Raw genomic sequence first — 15,346 nt, forward strand, 5'->3', positions numbered from 1 at the left:
ATGTCTGCTTAGGACCTGACTTCCTTAACAAGACTCCTAAAGCACAAGAAGTAAAGTCAAGAATCAATAAATGGGATGGAATCAAACTCAAAATCTTCTTCACAGCAAAGGAAACAATCAAGAACATGAAAAGAGAGCCTACAAAATGGGAGAAAATCTTTACCATACACACCTCAGTTAAAGCATTAATCTGCAGGATACATAAAGAACCAAAAAACTTAGCACCAACAAACAAACAAGCAAACAAGCAAAAAAAACCAATCAACAAATGATTTGAGGAATTGAACAGACACTTCACAGAAGAAGAAATACAATCGATCGACAAACACATGAAAAAATGTTCATCATCTCTAGCAATTAGAGAAATGCAAATCAAAACTACCTTAAGATTTCATCTCACTCCAGTCACAATGGCATTTTTCAATAATACAAGCAACAATAAATGTTGGCAAGGATGTGGGTAAAAATGTACAATCATATATTGCTGGAGGGACTGCAAATTGGTGTAACCACTCTGGAAAGCAGTATGGAGATTGCTCAGAAAACTTGGAATGGAACCACTATTTGACCCAGTTATCCCACTCCTCAGGATTTAAAATCAGCCGACTACAGTAGCGCAGCCAAATCAACATTTGCAACAGCTCAATTCACAATAGCTAAACTATGGAACCAACCTAGGTGCCCTTCAACAGATAAATGGATAAAGAATTTGTGGTACATATACTCAATGGAATATTACTTAGCTTTAAAGAAGAATGAAATGGCATTTGCAGGTGAATGGATGGAACTGGAGAATATCAAGTTAAGTGAAATCAGTCAATCCCAAAGAACCAAAGGCCAAATGTTTTCTCTGATATGTGGATACTAATTCACAATAAGGGGAGGTGGGGAATAGAGGTACTCTGGGAGTGAAGGGAGAGGAGAGGTATGGGGGTAGGAAGGATAGAATGAATCAGACAATATTACCCTATGTGCATATATGATTACTCTACATCATGTACTCTGCATATATGTAACTCTACATCATGTACAACCAGAAGAATGAGAAGCTATACTCCATTTTTGTATGATGTGCCAAAATGTATTCTACTGTCATCCTTAACTAATTAGAACAAATTAAAAAATTAAAAAAAATTAAAAGCTTTTTCTCTGTTGAAGACAGTGTCAAGAGAGTAAAAGGACAAGTCACACATGAAAGCATTTGCAAAACATATATATAATAAAAGACATACATTTAGAATATATTAACAAAAATACTCCTAAAACTCATCAATAAGGAAACAATGCAATAAAAGATTGAGCAGAAGATCTGATCAGACACCTCCCCAAACAAGGTGTATGATGGTAAATCAGCATATAGGAAGAACATCTTATGTCATCAGGGAATTACAAATTATAAGTATAAGAGATACCACCATACGTCTATTAAAAATGCTACAACTCAATATACGGCATAAAATAGCGGTAAGAATGTGGAGCAACAAGAACTCTCATTCATTGCTAGGGGGAGTAAATATGGTATGGCTAGTTTGGAAGACATCTTGGCAGTTTCTTACAAAACTAAACACTGTTTTGCTTAAGATCCAGGTTTGTTCTTGATACTTACTCAAAGAAGTGAAGAACATATATGCATACAGAACCCTGCACATGAATGTTATTAACAGTTTTGTTCACAATTACCAAAATTTGGAAGTGTGTCCTTTGAAAGGTAAATGGATTAAAAAACTGGTGCATTGATAAAAGGGCTATTACTCAGTGATAAAAAGAAATGCACTCTCAAGATATGCAGGAAACAAATACCTATGGTTAAATTAAAGGATAGTCTGAAAAGATTACATATTACATGATTCTAATTATGTGACATTTGGAAAAGGCAAAACTGTAGAGATAATAGAAAGATCAGTGGTTGCCAGGAGCTCAGGGTGAGGGAGGAAGGAATAAATAGCTGAAGAACAGATTTTAATGAATATTATTTATGAAATATTGTTGTTCTGGATATATGACATTACTAGTTTGCCAAACTCATAGAACTGTTAAACACAGAGTGACGCTAACAAAAATCGTAAACTTTGATTAATAATAATGTATCAATATTGGTTCATCAATCATAACAAATATTATTGTACTACTAGCAAGAATTAATAAACGGGAAACTGAGGGGTGGGAAGAGTCAGCACAAGGAGCTCTGCGTAATATCTGCTCAATTTTCTGCAAATGCAAAACTACCCTAAAAAATAAAGTCAACTACTTTAAAAACCTAGTGTAAAGAACTATGAAAAATAGTAAAAAAAAATAATGGGACAGATACTCATTTCGACTATGTAGACGTGGCATTTTGTATCATTTGCCTCAAGTTTTTTTTTCTTCTAAGTAAAAGAAATAAAATATTGCAGTTTAAGTATCCCTCATTCCCTCCCATTACTATTTCTCTACACTCACCACAAAGGAGTGTGCATCTTTTCAGTTTCTCTTTTATACTTTTACATTCATATATGTACATGAGCATTAATCGTATTCAAGTGTTTAACAACAGTATATGATGGCACTAAAATACAGCAGTATTTTCCATCTAGCATTTTCCACCCAGTTGAATGTTTAAATATCTGTTCATGTTGCTAAACATTGATCTAATTTTTAAATTTTAAAATGTATCAGCTGTCGTATCATATTCTATTTTATAGCACATTATCAATTTCTCCATAAATGAATGTTTAAATTATTTCTAATTTTACATTACTACAATTAATGCGGCATTTAAAAAGTTTTGGCATATACAAAAGAACATGTGTAAGAGTTTTCTGGGGCATGTACTACAAGTTGAATTGGGGAGTTTCTGGGTATATGTACTCTCAGCTGTCCTACCTACTGTCAAATTGCTTGTCAAAGGAGTAATGCAAATTTGCACTTCTCTTAATAGTGTATGAGTGCACCTCTTTTTTTTTTTTTTATTAATTAAGAACCAAGTTCCAGAGAAATTAAGGAACATGCCTCAAACTACACCATGAGTCAGAGTTAGGAAAAGAACCTGCCTCTAGCATTATGTTGTGTAGAGTCTGACTCTCTTGGATGGCTTGGATGATTCAAGGGGTGCACTGCAAACCATAATTTAAAATGTATATGAGTCAAGACTGGATTTTCTGTAGCACTGACAAAAATGGAGGGTATTTCTGTTTATTGTCAGAGATAACTTTATCATGTGACAGTTGCGTAAACAAATATTTGGAATATGATTTGGGTTGGTATATATCTGGCTAGGTGGAACTAAGCCAGTTTTAAAATAAACCTTAAAGTTTCAATGACTTAGGACAATAAAGGGTTGTTTCTTGGAAAACCTGCAGTAGACAGGTTGCCCCTCCTCTGTGTTGCACACTTGTTGTGGCAAGGCTGCTGGAGTAAGGGGGAGGGAGGGAGGGAGAGAGGGAAAGAGGGAAAGAGAGAGAGGGAAAGAGAGAGAGAGAGAGAGAGAGAGAGAGAGAGAGAGAGAGAGAGAGAGAGAGAGAGAGAGAGAGAGAGAGAGAGAGAGAGAGAGAGAGAGAGAGAGGGAGAGACTGAGCCTGGAAGTGATGTGTACCAATTCCACACTTAGTCCTGTAGCCAGAACTAAAACCAAGGTTTTAATACAACTGGAGGAGAGGTTGGGAAAGTGTAGGGAGAAGCACACAAATATCTGATGAATATTGGTGATCTCTTTCACACCCTGGATTCTTTAAAAAGTTTGTAGGCAATCTCACATTTGAAATTTTAAACAAAAGGGCATAGTGTCATGTTACTTCTCTTTAAATATGCATAAAAGGCAACTATATGGTGAAGTTCATTCTAACTTTTTAAGAAATCCTTTTGAACACTATGTTAAAAACAACAAAGCATTTGCTTAATAGTTGTGAGATCTGGGCAAGTCATTTAACTTCTCTAAACCTATATTTCAATTGAAAATGGGATGATAATTTTCATTCCGGGTGTGTTTAAAAAATTAAATTAGAAATGGCATGTAAAACACTTGACCTAATGCCTAATGTATGGTGTGTTCAGTGAATGTACATTTTTATTTTCTTTTATTGGTATTGTTGATATTTTAGTGGGATCTGCTATGTACCATGATCATCAGAAGTCAGTATATTCCATGGGAACAGAAGATGTTCTGGCCAAGTTACTGAAATGAAATTCTTTCTTCTGTTTGTTCTTCACTTTATAGGTCATGGGGGATTTCCCAGGTCATGCCCTCCCTGGAGTCTTCTTCTTTATCGCGGGTCTTTGGTGGAGCACAAAGAGTATTTTGAAGTATGTCTGCAAAAAGCATAAGCGAACCTGCTACCTTGGATCTCAAGCATTATTCCAGCGATTAGAAATTTTGGAGGGAATTGTATTAGTTGGCATGACATTAATTGGTGAGTGGACCCTTTCTGTATTCTGTTTCTCCTTCTGGATGTTTTTATGTGCCAAGAGACTATTCAATAAAAAGTTAAGAAATCACTAAAATGAGTTTTGTATGCAAAACATCTCTCATTAGATATTCTAAATTTAGTTTCTACCTGATAATTTGTTAGATAGGTGATAATTTGTGTTAATACAAAGCCTCTTCCTTAATGAATTAATCATGGTAATTCATTTGCTTACTCAGTCAAGGTGAATTTCCTTTACAGAACAGATTGGAGTCTTTGAAATAATTTTAATCAATTGTTATGAGCCTTGAAAGCATAAACCCCATCAGAAACCATTTTGATGTGACACCAAAATAATCAAGTGATCATGGGAAAGTTTCAGTCATAAATTGCTGATCAGTTGTAGAGAGGGGTCTGGGCTGAGGAAGACCTTCTTCCAGTAGTCATTCTTTTTTTTTTTTTTCCCCCCTGAATTGGAGGAGTTTAGGGCAGATATCTTCTAAGACCTTCCCATTGCCCATGAGTATTCTATGAAGTGTTCTGTGCTTCTGGAATTTCACTGCAGTCTCTCCTCTGTAAAAAGGTAAAGCCTCCCACTTTCTCATTAGATTTTTTCATGTTTTATTCATAATACTAGGCTTTACTATGACTATCAAATTACAGAGTAACTATTTCCAAACAGAGAAATTTTCTTGCCAAATTCTGTAGATTAACAAATAAGGTAGCATCTCTAACGTTATATTGTTTAGGTAACTGAATGGGCTATATGCTCTGTCTAGATCTTCTCAGTTATCCTTAATTGGAGGAAAGCTGAACACTTTAGCATTTTTATTGGGAACCAAGAACAACTCCCTACTTTGTGGCAGCTACCCAAAGATGTAGTATCTGGGAAGAAAGTAATCAGCTTTTGTAAGACTGATCTGCTAAATCCAAAACCCTGAATCACTCAGGATTTACTTTAGCTGTTAGACTGGAATAGGTAGTTGAACTCGAATTATCAGCATTGAAGATCTGAAATAGCTGTTTGATTCATATGATTGTCTTTGACTAGAATTGATACAAATCAGCATTTGAACTTTTTTTTTTTAACAGAAGAAAAGACACATTTTATTTGACATTAATACTTGTTACATGGCACAAAGATTTCTTAGAAAGGGAAGTAAAGACCAAAGAGGCAACCAGACCCAGAGATTTATATACAATTTTAACAAGAAACAATCAGTTTTGGGGGCAGTGATAAGAAAAAGTGAAAGGATTTTGAGCATCTGGGCATGGTAGATTGTAAGAAAGCAAATATGAGGGAAACTAATGAAAGATAAGTTTATTTAGTAAGGTTTGTTTTGTATGTTGTTTCTGGGCTGATGAGAATCTAGGGTTGTTTTGGTAATTAGGATTTCTGTGATTAAGAATTTGCTTTCCCTTTGCAGTATGAGAGGGAAGGGGAAATACCTTCAAAAGGAGAAATGTATGCCTTGACTTTAGGTATGTAGGGAGGAGGGTACAGAATTTTTTTTTTTTGTATATGCTACTTTTCAGTTGCCTTCATCTCAAAATCATCTTTATACCAAAATGGCATGTTTATGTTTTTTTAAATTTATTTTTATTGTAAACAAATGGGATACATGTTGTTTCTGTTTGTACATGGAGTAACAGCATACCATTTGCATAATCATACATTCACATAGGGTAATGAGGTTTGATTCATTCTGTTATTTTTTTCCTTCCGCCCGCCCCTCCCATCCCTCTTTTCCCTCTATGCAGTCCCTCCTTCCTCCATTCTTGCCCCCCTCCCACCCCCCATTATGTGTCATCATCCGCTTATCAGTGAGATCATTCATCTTTTGGATTTTTGAGATTGACTTATCTCACTTAGCATGATATTCTCCAATTTCATCCATTTGCCTGCAAATGCCATAATTTTATTAATCTTTATAGCTGAGTAATATTTCATTGTATATATCTACACCACAGTTTCTTTATCCATTCATCAATTGAAGGACATCTAGGTTGGTTCCACAATCTGGCTATTGTGAATTGAGCAGCTATGAACACTGATGAGGCTGTATCTCTGTAGTATGCTGATTTTAAGTCCTTTGGGTATAGGCTGAGGAGTGGGATAACTGGGTCAAATGGTGGGTCCATTCCAAGTTTTCTAAGGAATCTCCATACTGCTTTCCAGAGTGGCTGCACTAATTTGAAGCCCTAACAGCAATGTATGAGTGTACCTTTTTCCCCACATCCTCTCCAACACCTATTGTTGATTGCATTCTTGAAAATTGCCATTCTAATTGGGGTGAGATGAAATCTTAGTGTAGTTTTGATTTGCATTTCTCTTATTACTAGAGATGGTGAACATTTTTTCATATGTTTGTTGATTGCTTGTAGGTCTTCTTCTGTGAAGTGTCTGTTCATATCCTTAGCCCATTTGTTGATTGGGTTATTTGTATTCTTGGCGTAGAGTTTTTTGAGTTCTTTATAGATTCTGGAAATTAGTGCTCTATCTGAAGTAGGAGTGGCAAAGATATTCTCCCACTCTGTAGGCTCTCTCTTCGCATTGCTGATAGTTTCCTTTGCTGAGAGAAAGCTATTTAGTTTGAATCTATCCCACTTATTGATTCTTGCTTTTATTTCTTGTGCTATGGGAGTCCTGTTAAGGAAGTCTGATCCTAAGCCAACAAGATGAAGATTTGGACCTACTTTTTCTTCTATAAGATGCAGGGTCTCTGGTCTGATTTCAAGGTCCTTGATCCATTGTGAGTTGAGTTTTGTGCAGGGTGAGAGATAGGGGTTTAGTTTCATTTTGTTGCATATGGATTTCCAGTTTTCCCAGCACCATTTGTTGAAGAGGCTATCTTTTCTCCATTGCATATTTTTGGCACCTTTGTCTAGTATTTATTTGCATTTGTGTCTGTGTCCTCTATTCTGTACCATTGATCTACCTGTCTATTTTGGTGCCAATACCATACTGTTTTTGTTAGTATTGCTTTGTAGTATAGTTGAAGTTCTGGTATTTGTGATACCCCCTGTTTCATTCTTCCTGCTAAGGATAGCTTTAGCTATTCTGGGTTTCTTATTCTTTCAGATGAATTTCATAATTGCTTGCTCTATTTCTGTGAGGTACATCATTGGGATTTTAATTGGAATTACATTGAATCTGTATAGCACTTTCAGTAGTATGGCCATTTTGACAATATTAATTCTGCCTATCCAAGAACATGGGAGATCTTTCCATCTTCTAAAGTCTTCCTCAATTTCTTTCTTCAATGTTTTGTAGTTTTCATTGTAGAGATCTTTTACCTCTTTGGTTAGATTGATTTGCAAGTATTTTTTTTTTTTTTTTGAGGCTATTGCAAATGGAGTTGTTTTCCTCATTTCCCTTTCAGCTGTTTCATCGCTTGCGTATAAAAATGCTTTAGATTTACGCGTGTTGATTTCATAGCCTGCTATTTTGCTGAATTCATTGATGAGGTCTAGAAGTTTTCTGGAGGAGGTTTTTGAATCCTCTAAATATAGAATCATGTCATCAGCAAATAGTGACAGCTTAAGTTCCTGTTTTCCTATTGGTATCTCTTTAATTTCTTTGGTCTGCCTAATTGCTGTGGCTAGAGTTTCGAGGACAATGTTGAATAGAAGTGGTGAAAGAGGACATCCCTGTCTTGTTCCCATTTTTAAAGGGAATGGTTTCAGTTTGTCTCCATTTAGAATGATGTTGGCCATGGGCTTAGCATAAATAGCCTTTACAATGTTCAGGTATGTTCCTGCTATCCCTATATTTTCTAGTGTTTTGAGCATGAAGGGGTGTTGTATTTTGTCGAACGCTTTTTCTGCATCAATGGAAATAACCATATGATTCTTATCCTTAAATCTATTGACATGATGGATTATGTTTATTGATTTATGGATGTTAAACGATCCTTGCATTCCAGGGATGAACCCCACTTGATCGTGGTTCACAATTTTCTTAATATGTTTTTGGATACGGTTTGCCAATATTTTGTTAAGGATCTTTGCATCTATATTCATCAAGGATATTGGTCTAAAATTTTCTTTCCTTGATGTGTGTTTTCCTGGTTTGGGTATGAGGGTGATATTAGCTTCATAGAATGAGTTCGGTAGGTTACCCTCCTTTTCTATTTCCTGGAATACTTTGAGAAGTATTGGAATGAGTTCTTCTTCGAAGGTCTTGTAGAACTCAGCTGAGAATCTGTCTGGTCCTGGGCTTTTCTTGGATGGTAGATTTTTAATGGCTTCTTCTATTTCATTGCTTGATATTGATCTGTTTAAATCGTGTATGTCCTCCTGGTTCAGTTTGGGAGGAGCATATGTCTCTAGAAATTTGTCAATGTCTTTGGTAGTTTCTATTTTGTTGGAATACAGATTTTCAAAGTAGCTTCTCATTATGTTCTGTATCTCAGTGGTGTCTGTCATGATATTTCCTTTTTCATCACAAATTTTAGTAATTTGAGCTTTCTCCTTCTCTTTGTTAGTGTGGCTAAGGGTTTGTCTATTTTGTTTACTTTCTCAAAGAACCAACTTTTTGTTTTGTCAATTTTTTGAATTGTTTCTTTTGTTTCAATTTCATTGATTTCAGCTCTGATTTTAATTATTTCCTGTCTTCTACTACTTTTGCTGTTATTCTGTTCTTCTTTTTCTAGGGCTTGGAGCTGTAATGTTAGGTTATTTAGTTGTTGACTTTTCATTCTTTTCTGGAATGCGCTCCATGCAATGAATTTTCCTCTTAGTGCGGCTTTCATAGTGTCCCAGAGATTTTGATATGTTGTATCGTCGTTCTCATTGACCTCTAAGAATTATTTTATCTCCTCCCTGATGTTTTTTGTTATCCATCTTTCATTCAATAGCATATTATTTAGTCTCCAGGTGTTAGAGTAATTTCTGTTTTTTATTTTGTCATTGATTTCTACTCTCAGTCCATTATGATCTGATAGAACACAAGGCAGTATCTCTATTTTTTTGCATTTCTTAAGGGCTGCTTTGTGGCATAACATATGGTCTGTTTTCGAGAAGGTTCCATGCGCTGCTGAGAAGAAAGTGAATCCACTGGTTGATGGATGGAATATTCTATATATGTCTATTAAGTCTAGGTTATTGATTGTGTTCTTGAGTTCTATGGTTTCTTTGGTTGGTTTTTGTTTGGAAGATCTATCTAGTGGTGACAGTGGTGCGTTAAAGTCACCCAGAATTATTGTGTTGTGGTCTATGTGATTCTTGAAATTGAGAAGGATTTGTTTGATGTACAGGGATGCACCATTGTTTGGAGCATAAATATTTACTATCATTATGTCTTCCTGATTTATGGTTCCCTTAAGCAGTATGAAATGTCCTTCTTTATCCCTTCTGACTAACTTTGGCTTGAAGTCCACTTTATCTGATATAAGGATGGAAACCCCCGCTTTTTCACTGAGTCCATGTGCGTGGTAGGTTTTTTCCCATCCTTTCACCTTCAGTCTGTGGATGTCTTTTTCTATGAGATGAGTCTCTTGCAGGCAGCATATTGTTGGGTCTTTCTTTTTAATCCATTCTACCAGTCTATGTCTTTTGATTGATGAGTTTAGGCCATTAACATTCAGGGTTATTATTGAGATATGATTTGTATTCCCAGTCATTTGGCTTATTTTTGGTTTTTAAGTTGGCTTGGTTTCTCCTTTGAGTGGTTTTTCTCTAAGGTAGTTCCTCCCTTTGCTGACCTCCATTGTTGTTTTCATTTCCTCCTCATGGAATATTTTGTTGAGAACATTCTGTAGTACGGGCTTTCTATTTGTAAATTCTTTTAACTTTTGTTTATCATGGAAGGATTTTATTTCATCTTCAAATCTGAAGGTTAGTTTTGCTGGGTATAGGATTCTTGGTTGGCAACCATGTTCTTTCAGAGTTTGAAATATGTTGGTCCAGGCCCTTCTAGCTTTTAGAGTCTGGGTTGAGAAGTCTGCTGCTATCTGTATTGGTCTCCCCCTATATGTAATCTGATGCTTTTCTCTCACAGCCTTCAAAATTCTATCTTTTTTTTGAATGTTAGGCATTTTCATTATAATGTGCCTTGGTGTGGATCTGTTGTGATTTTGTGCATTTGGTGTTCTGTAAGACTCTTGTATTTGATTTTACATTTCCTTCTTCAGGTTTGGGAAATTTTCTGATATTATTTCATTGGATAGGTTGTTCATTCCTTTGGTTTGTATTTCTGTGCCTTCCTCAATCCCAATAATTCTTAATTTGGTCTTTTCATGATGTCCCATAGTTCTTGAAGATTCTGTTCATGATTTCTTACCATCTTCTCTGTGTGGTCAATTTTATTTTCAAGGTTAAATATTTTGTCTTCATTTTCTGAGATTCTGTCTTCCAAGTGGTCTAGTCTTTTGGTGATGCTTTCCATTGAGTTTTTAAATTTGGTTTATTGTTTCCTTCATTTCAGAGATTTCTGCTTGTTTTTTTTTTTTTTTTTTGAGAATCTCTGTTTGTTGAAATGATCTTTTGCTTTCTGCACTTGCTCTTTCAGCTTATTGTTATTATCATTCATTGCCTGCATTTGCTCTCTTATCTCATCCTTTGCTTCATGAATCATCTTAATCATGTATAATCTGAAGTCCTTTTCTGACATTTCTTCTAACAGACTCTCACTGGATTGTATTAATATAGAATCTAGATTTGTTTGGATCATTTTCTTCCCTTGTTTTTTCATGTTGTTCATGTATCTTCCCCTCTAGCAGTGCAGATCTGGGGTATTGCAGATTTCCCCCTATAGGCTTATAGTGGCCCTATAGGTTTCCAAAACCCTTTCTTTAAGGGGAGATCAATATTAGCAGTGCCCAACTCAGACACTATGCAATCCTAGACCAAATAGCCCCTATGAGGACAATAACAAAATTGTCATAATTAACAGAATGAGTTCAAATATTATCTTCAGTAAAACAAACAGGTTTGCAATAAGGTCTGCAATTTCAAATGGAGGACAAAGAGGATGCAGAGGGATGTAGAATGTGTCTGTTAATGGGATAAGAAAAGAATATACAGAAGTTCTAGATAATAGAAAGGGTGAGAGTGTAATCAAAAGAAATTGGATATTAACATGCAAAAAAGGGAGAAAAAGACTGAGGGAACAGGTAAACAAAAGGAAAAGAGAGCAGGAAAAGTAAAGAAATAAAAACTTAAATTTTTTCAATAAGGAGAAAAAAGAAAATCTACAGTGTAAGAGTCATATAGTAATGAAACCTCCCAGAGTTCAGTAGCCTGATGCATGAGAGGTACCTGACAATGAGCTTCAAGCCTCCAGCAGGCATCTCAGGATGGGTTTTGCCCGACCTAAAGATCAGAGCTAAGGCTTACAGGATTATCCAAGATGGCCGCTCTGGCTTGGAAACGTGTTGGCAAATGGAGAGCTGCAGCTCAGGGTGTGGCCGTGGTCAGCAGGAGGTCCTGGAGGCGGGATGCGGTTGGTCAGGCAGGGGTCCTGGAGGTTGGGTGTGTTTGGTGTGGTTGTGGGATCCTGGAGGTCGGTTGCAATCATTCGGTCTGGGGTCCCAGTGATAGGGCACAGTCAGTTTGTCTGGGGGTACTGGTGGCAGGGAGCAGTCAGTGGATGTGAGGGCCCCAGAGGCAGGGAGTGATCAGTCGGGCTGAGGGATCTTGGAGATGGGGCTCAGTCAGTCCTGCCAGGGGTCCTACGGGGCCTGGCTATTTTCTCAAGATGGCGGCAGCCACGTGTAATCAAACCTGCAGGTACTGTGACAGTGAACTTCCAGGCAGCAGCAGGCAGCTGGTGCTCCACTGGCTGTTGGCAATCAGTTTGCTGACTGTTGTTGGATGATCGGGAGGTGAACCTCGTGCGTTGGGTGATGGATAGGAGTAAGGCAGGCGATGGACAGGCAAGAGGCAGGCAAATGGCGGATGATAGGCGCCTAACAGTAAGGAATCTGCACTCACAAAAGGCGTCGATATGCTGGCAGACTGCAGGTGATCACAGCAGACAAATGGGGTAAACAGCAGGGGATCGATAAGCAGCAAAAATTGCCTTACCAAGAAACAGATATCCTGTGCTTGAAACTGGAGTTATGGAGCGACAAGGAACACAGCCTCCCTCTAGTCTGCCATCTTGGATCCCCCCAGCATTTGAACTTTTAAAACAAGGGTAAAGCCCCAGTGCCAGTCTTTTAGGCAACAGTTCAGAGAGAGGAATCAATGTCATAACAGGATAGCAGATTGGAATAGTCATTGGAAAAATCCTTCTGCATCCTCATGCAGACAAAGCTATGGAGAGGGTTGCTAAAACTGTGATCTCTATCTCCACAGGCATAATTGGGCTACAGTTTATTGCTGGAGGACCTCACCTGACCATAAAAAAAGAGAGCTCATGGAGTCGACTGCTGCGTTGGCATCACTTGAACATGTATTTCTTCTTTGGACTACTGGGTGTGGCCAACATCTTATGTTCCACCATCAGTTCACTTCCAGTCTCCTTAACCAAGTTAATGATGTCAAATGCCTTCTTAGTGGAGGGTAAGAATGAGCATTTTTCCTAACTCTTTCTTTATTAATGAGCATTTATGGTAATTATTAGCATAACCTTTTATTATAATGTATCTTTGCTATCTTGGTGCAGTGTGATTGATGGGGTTATTGTGAGATATTTTTGTGTCCCAGGTAGGGTACCAAAGACCTTCCACACTGATTCACTTGGTAGAACTGGGCAAGCACAGTCATTCAAATGTGCTTTGTTCCCATTTCACATCTGTTTTAAGGAAACACCCATAGAGCTTTGTTTTCTCTTGGTTGTCCTGGAAATTATCATTATTTTCACTTTTACCAATGAAAACTGAACTCAGCATAGAGGAGCATGGATATCCTGAAATGGGGCAGCAATTTACCACAGAACAGATTTCACTGTCTACTAATGGAATAGAACCCTATCATTATGTGATAAGTAGGTCTAAAAATGTGAGGTCCTAATTTTGAGTGGTTATTGAAAAACAATATGTTTTGTTGAGTTGGCTTCCCAGTTCATTATGTGGAGGGAGGAGGAGAAAACAACTGTTCAGAGATTTGTTATTGCATATGTAAGAAACAGATTGATTATGGAACAACAAAAGTCCCAAATGATCAGGAGGCAGTCACTCTCTAACTGTCCCCCTTGCCTCCCACATTTGAAGACAAGAACTTCTGCCTAATCCTGTATAAGAACAGGGCTGAATAAAAGATGGGTGTCAACGACCAGAAGTGTGATTCTTGTTATCTCCAGGTGCTACTACGTTTGGAATGAACATCGTTTTCATTTTATTTAAATGAAAATGATTAAGATGAATCTGGAACCTGTCCGTGGTATGAAAAATGCAGTTAGTTACTACATCTCAGGAACTTCCAGAGTGACCTGTCATACCTGGAAGGTTCACCCTTGTGATCTTCCTCTCTGAGCTGGTTCCTCAAGGCAAGGTTTCAACTTCAGCCTGTTCTTCTCTATAGTCACCTTAATTACAGCTCTCTGCCCTATCATATTTATTATTCATCATCTTGTGTAGACAGTACTTTGATTTTTAGTTAGTGGAGAATGTCATGGTGTGTTAGAGGAGAGAATAAAGATTGAGGAAGAGAAAATGTTAGATTTCAAAGATTCCATTCTGAGGAGGCAGCAATGACTCCAAAAATGCAAGAATACATTCCTGTGGGAAGCAGCAGGGACCTGATCTTTTGGACAATTGTGCGTGTATAGAAAATTCTGTGGGTAGAGAGAGGGAGCAAGACAATCAGTGGGTGGCATTTGGTTTCATTGACAAAGTCAAACTGTTTAACTGTATCCACCCCTTCTCCCCCGCCATTAGCTTTTATCTTCTACAACCACACTCATGGCCGGGAAATGCTGGACGTCTTTGTGCACCAGATATTGGTCTTGGTCAGCTTTTTGACAGGCCTGATGGCCTTCATGGAGTTCCTCATACGGAAAAATGTACTTCTGGAACTCCTGCGGTCAAGCTTCGTCCTGCTACAGGGGAGCTGGTTCTGGCAGGTGAGTAGGGGTCTCCAGCTAATCCACCTGTCATCTCTGCCTGTAGCTTCTGTTCTTATTTGATAGGGCATTTCCCCCTAGACCTCAGAGACTACCCTCCAATGTGCTGTCTGTAGTGAGACTGTGGGCCTCTGAGAAGGTGAGTTCTTTGAGTGGCACAATAGCTCTGATGGGGTCACTGTCAGAGCAGCTGGGCAGAAAGTGGGGTGTGCACCTCTTTCTCACACTCCTGAATATCCTTCATGTAGGAACTCTGAGATGATGCTGTTAGTCAGAAGCAGATCCGGACCCTGAAGCAATTTACAGACTAATGGGTAGTGAGCGTGAGCAACATACGGAAGGCAGGAAAGAGGAAGCTATTAACAGAGATCTATTGGCTACTTTACTGAATTTTTACACACTGTGTTTTACTCTGTTCTCACAGCAATCTGTAAGTTAGCTGCTATTGTGTCAAATTTACCATCAGGAAGATTCAGAGAGACCAGGTTACTTTCCCAGGCTCACGCAATATTGGAGCTAGGGTATAAATCTGGATTTGTCTGACCCCAAATCCCAGGCTCTATTTTATGATGTCCACTCCCTAATCTCAGTGCATTGTTGAAATCTATGATTTCCAATCAGTGCCTATATATTTTATAGACTAATAAATCATGATGCAATAAACATATGCACATGAAAAGAAAGTCTTGGATGGATGCAGAGTGTGTTTTAATTAGGGAAGCCCCCTCAGAAGAGATGTTTAGTCACCAGAAAGCAGGGATATGACATGAAGAAGTTATTTCAGGGATTTGCACTTCACATGAGAACTGATAAAGATGTTTTGGTAGGTGAGGGAAAGAAAAATATAGTCAAAACAAGATCTGAAAGAAGTGGTATTTAATTATGTGAAGGAGTAGAAGGACTGTTGGAGCAGAGGCTTGAAGGGAAGGCTAGATTCATGAGTTTTTCTGAAGGAAAA

At 37.8% G+C, this 15,346-nt stretch overlaps 1 protein-coding gene across 3 annotated transcripts in view; it reads left to right on the forward strand.

Annotated features, from left to right (window-relative positions):
- LOC306638200 (transmembrane protein 45A-like) overlaps positions 1-15,346 on the forward strand; it is a 61,898-nt gene that overhangs the window by 30,811 nt on the left and 15,741 nt on the right. For all 3 annotated transcript variants that reach the window (XM_079101404.1, XM_079101405.1, XM_079101406.1), the window contains 3 exons: positions 4,193-4,385; positions 12,681-12,887; positions 14,204-14,388. In XM_079101404.1, the coding sequence (XP_078957530.1) occupies positions 4,193-4,385; positions 12,681-12,887; positions 14,204-14,388 (585 nt within the window). The remainder of the gene's footprint in view (positions 1-4,192; positions 4,386-12,680; positions 12,888-14,203; positions 14,389-15,346) is intronic.

The sequence above is a fragment of the Sciurus vulgaris genome (genome assembly GCF_902686455.1).
Source record: "Sciurus vulgaris genome assembly, chromosome: 10".
Classification (NCBI taxonomy): domain Eukaryota; kingdom Metazoa; phylum Chordata; class Mammalia; order Rodentia; family Sciuridae; genus Sciurus; species Sciurus vulgaris.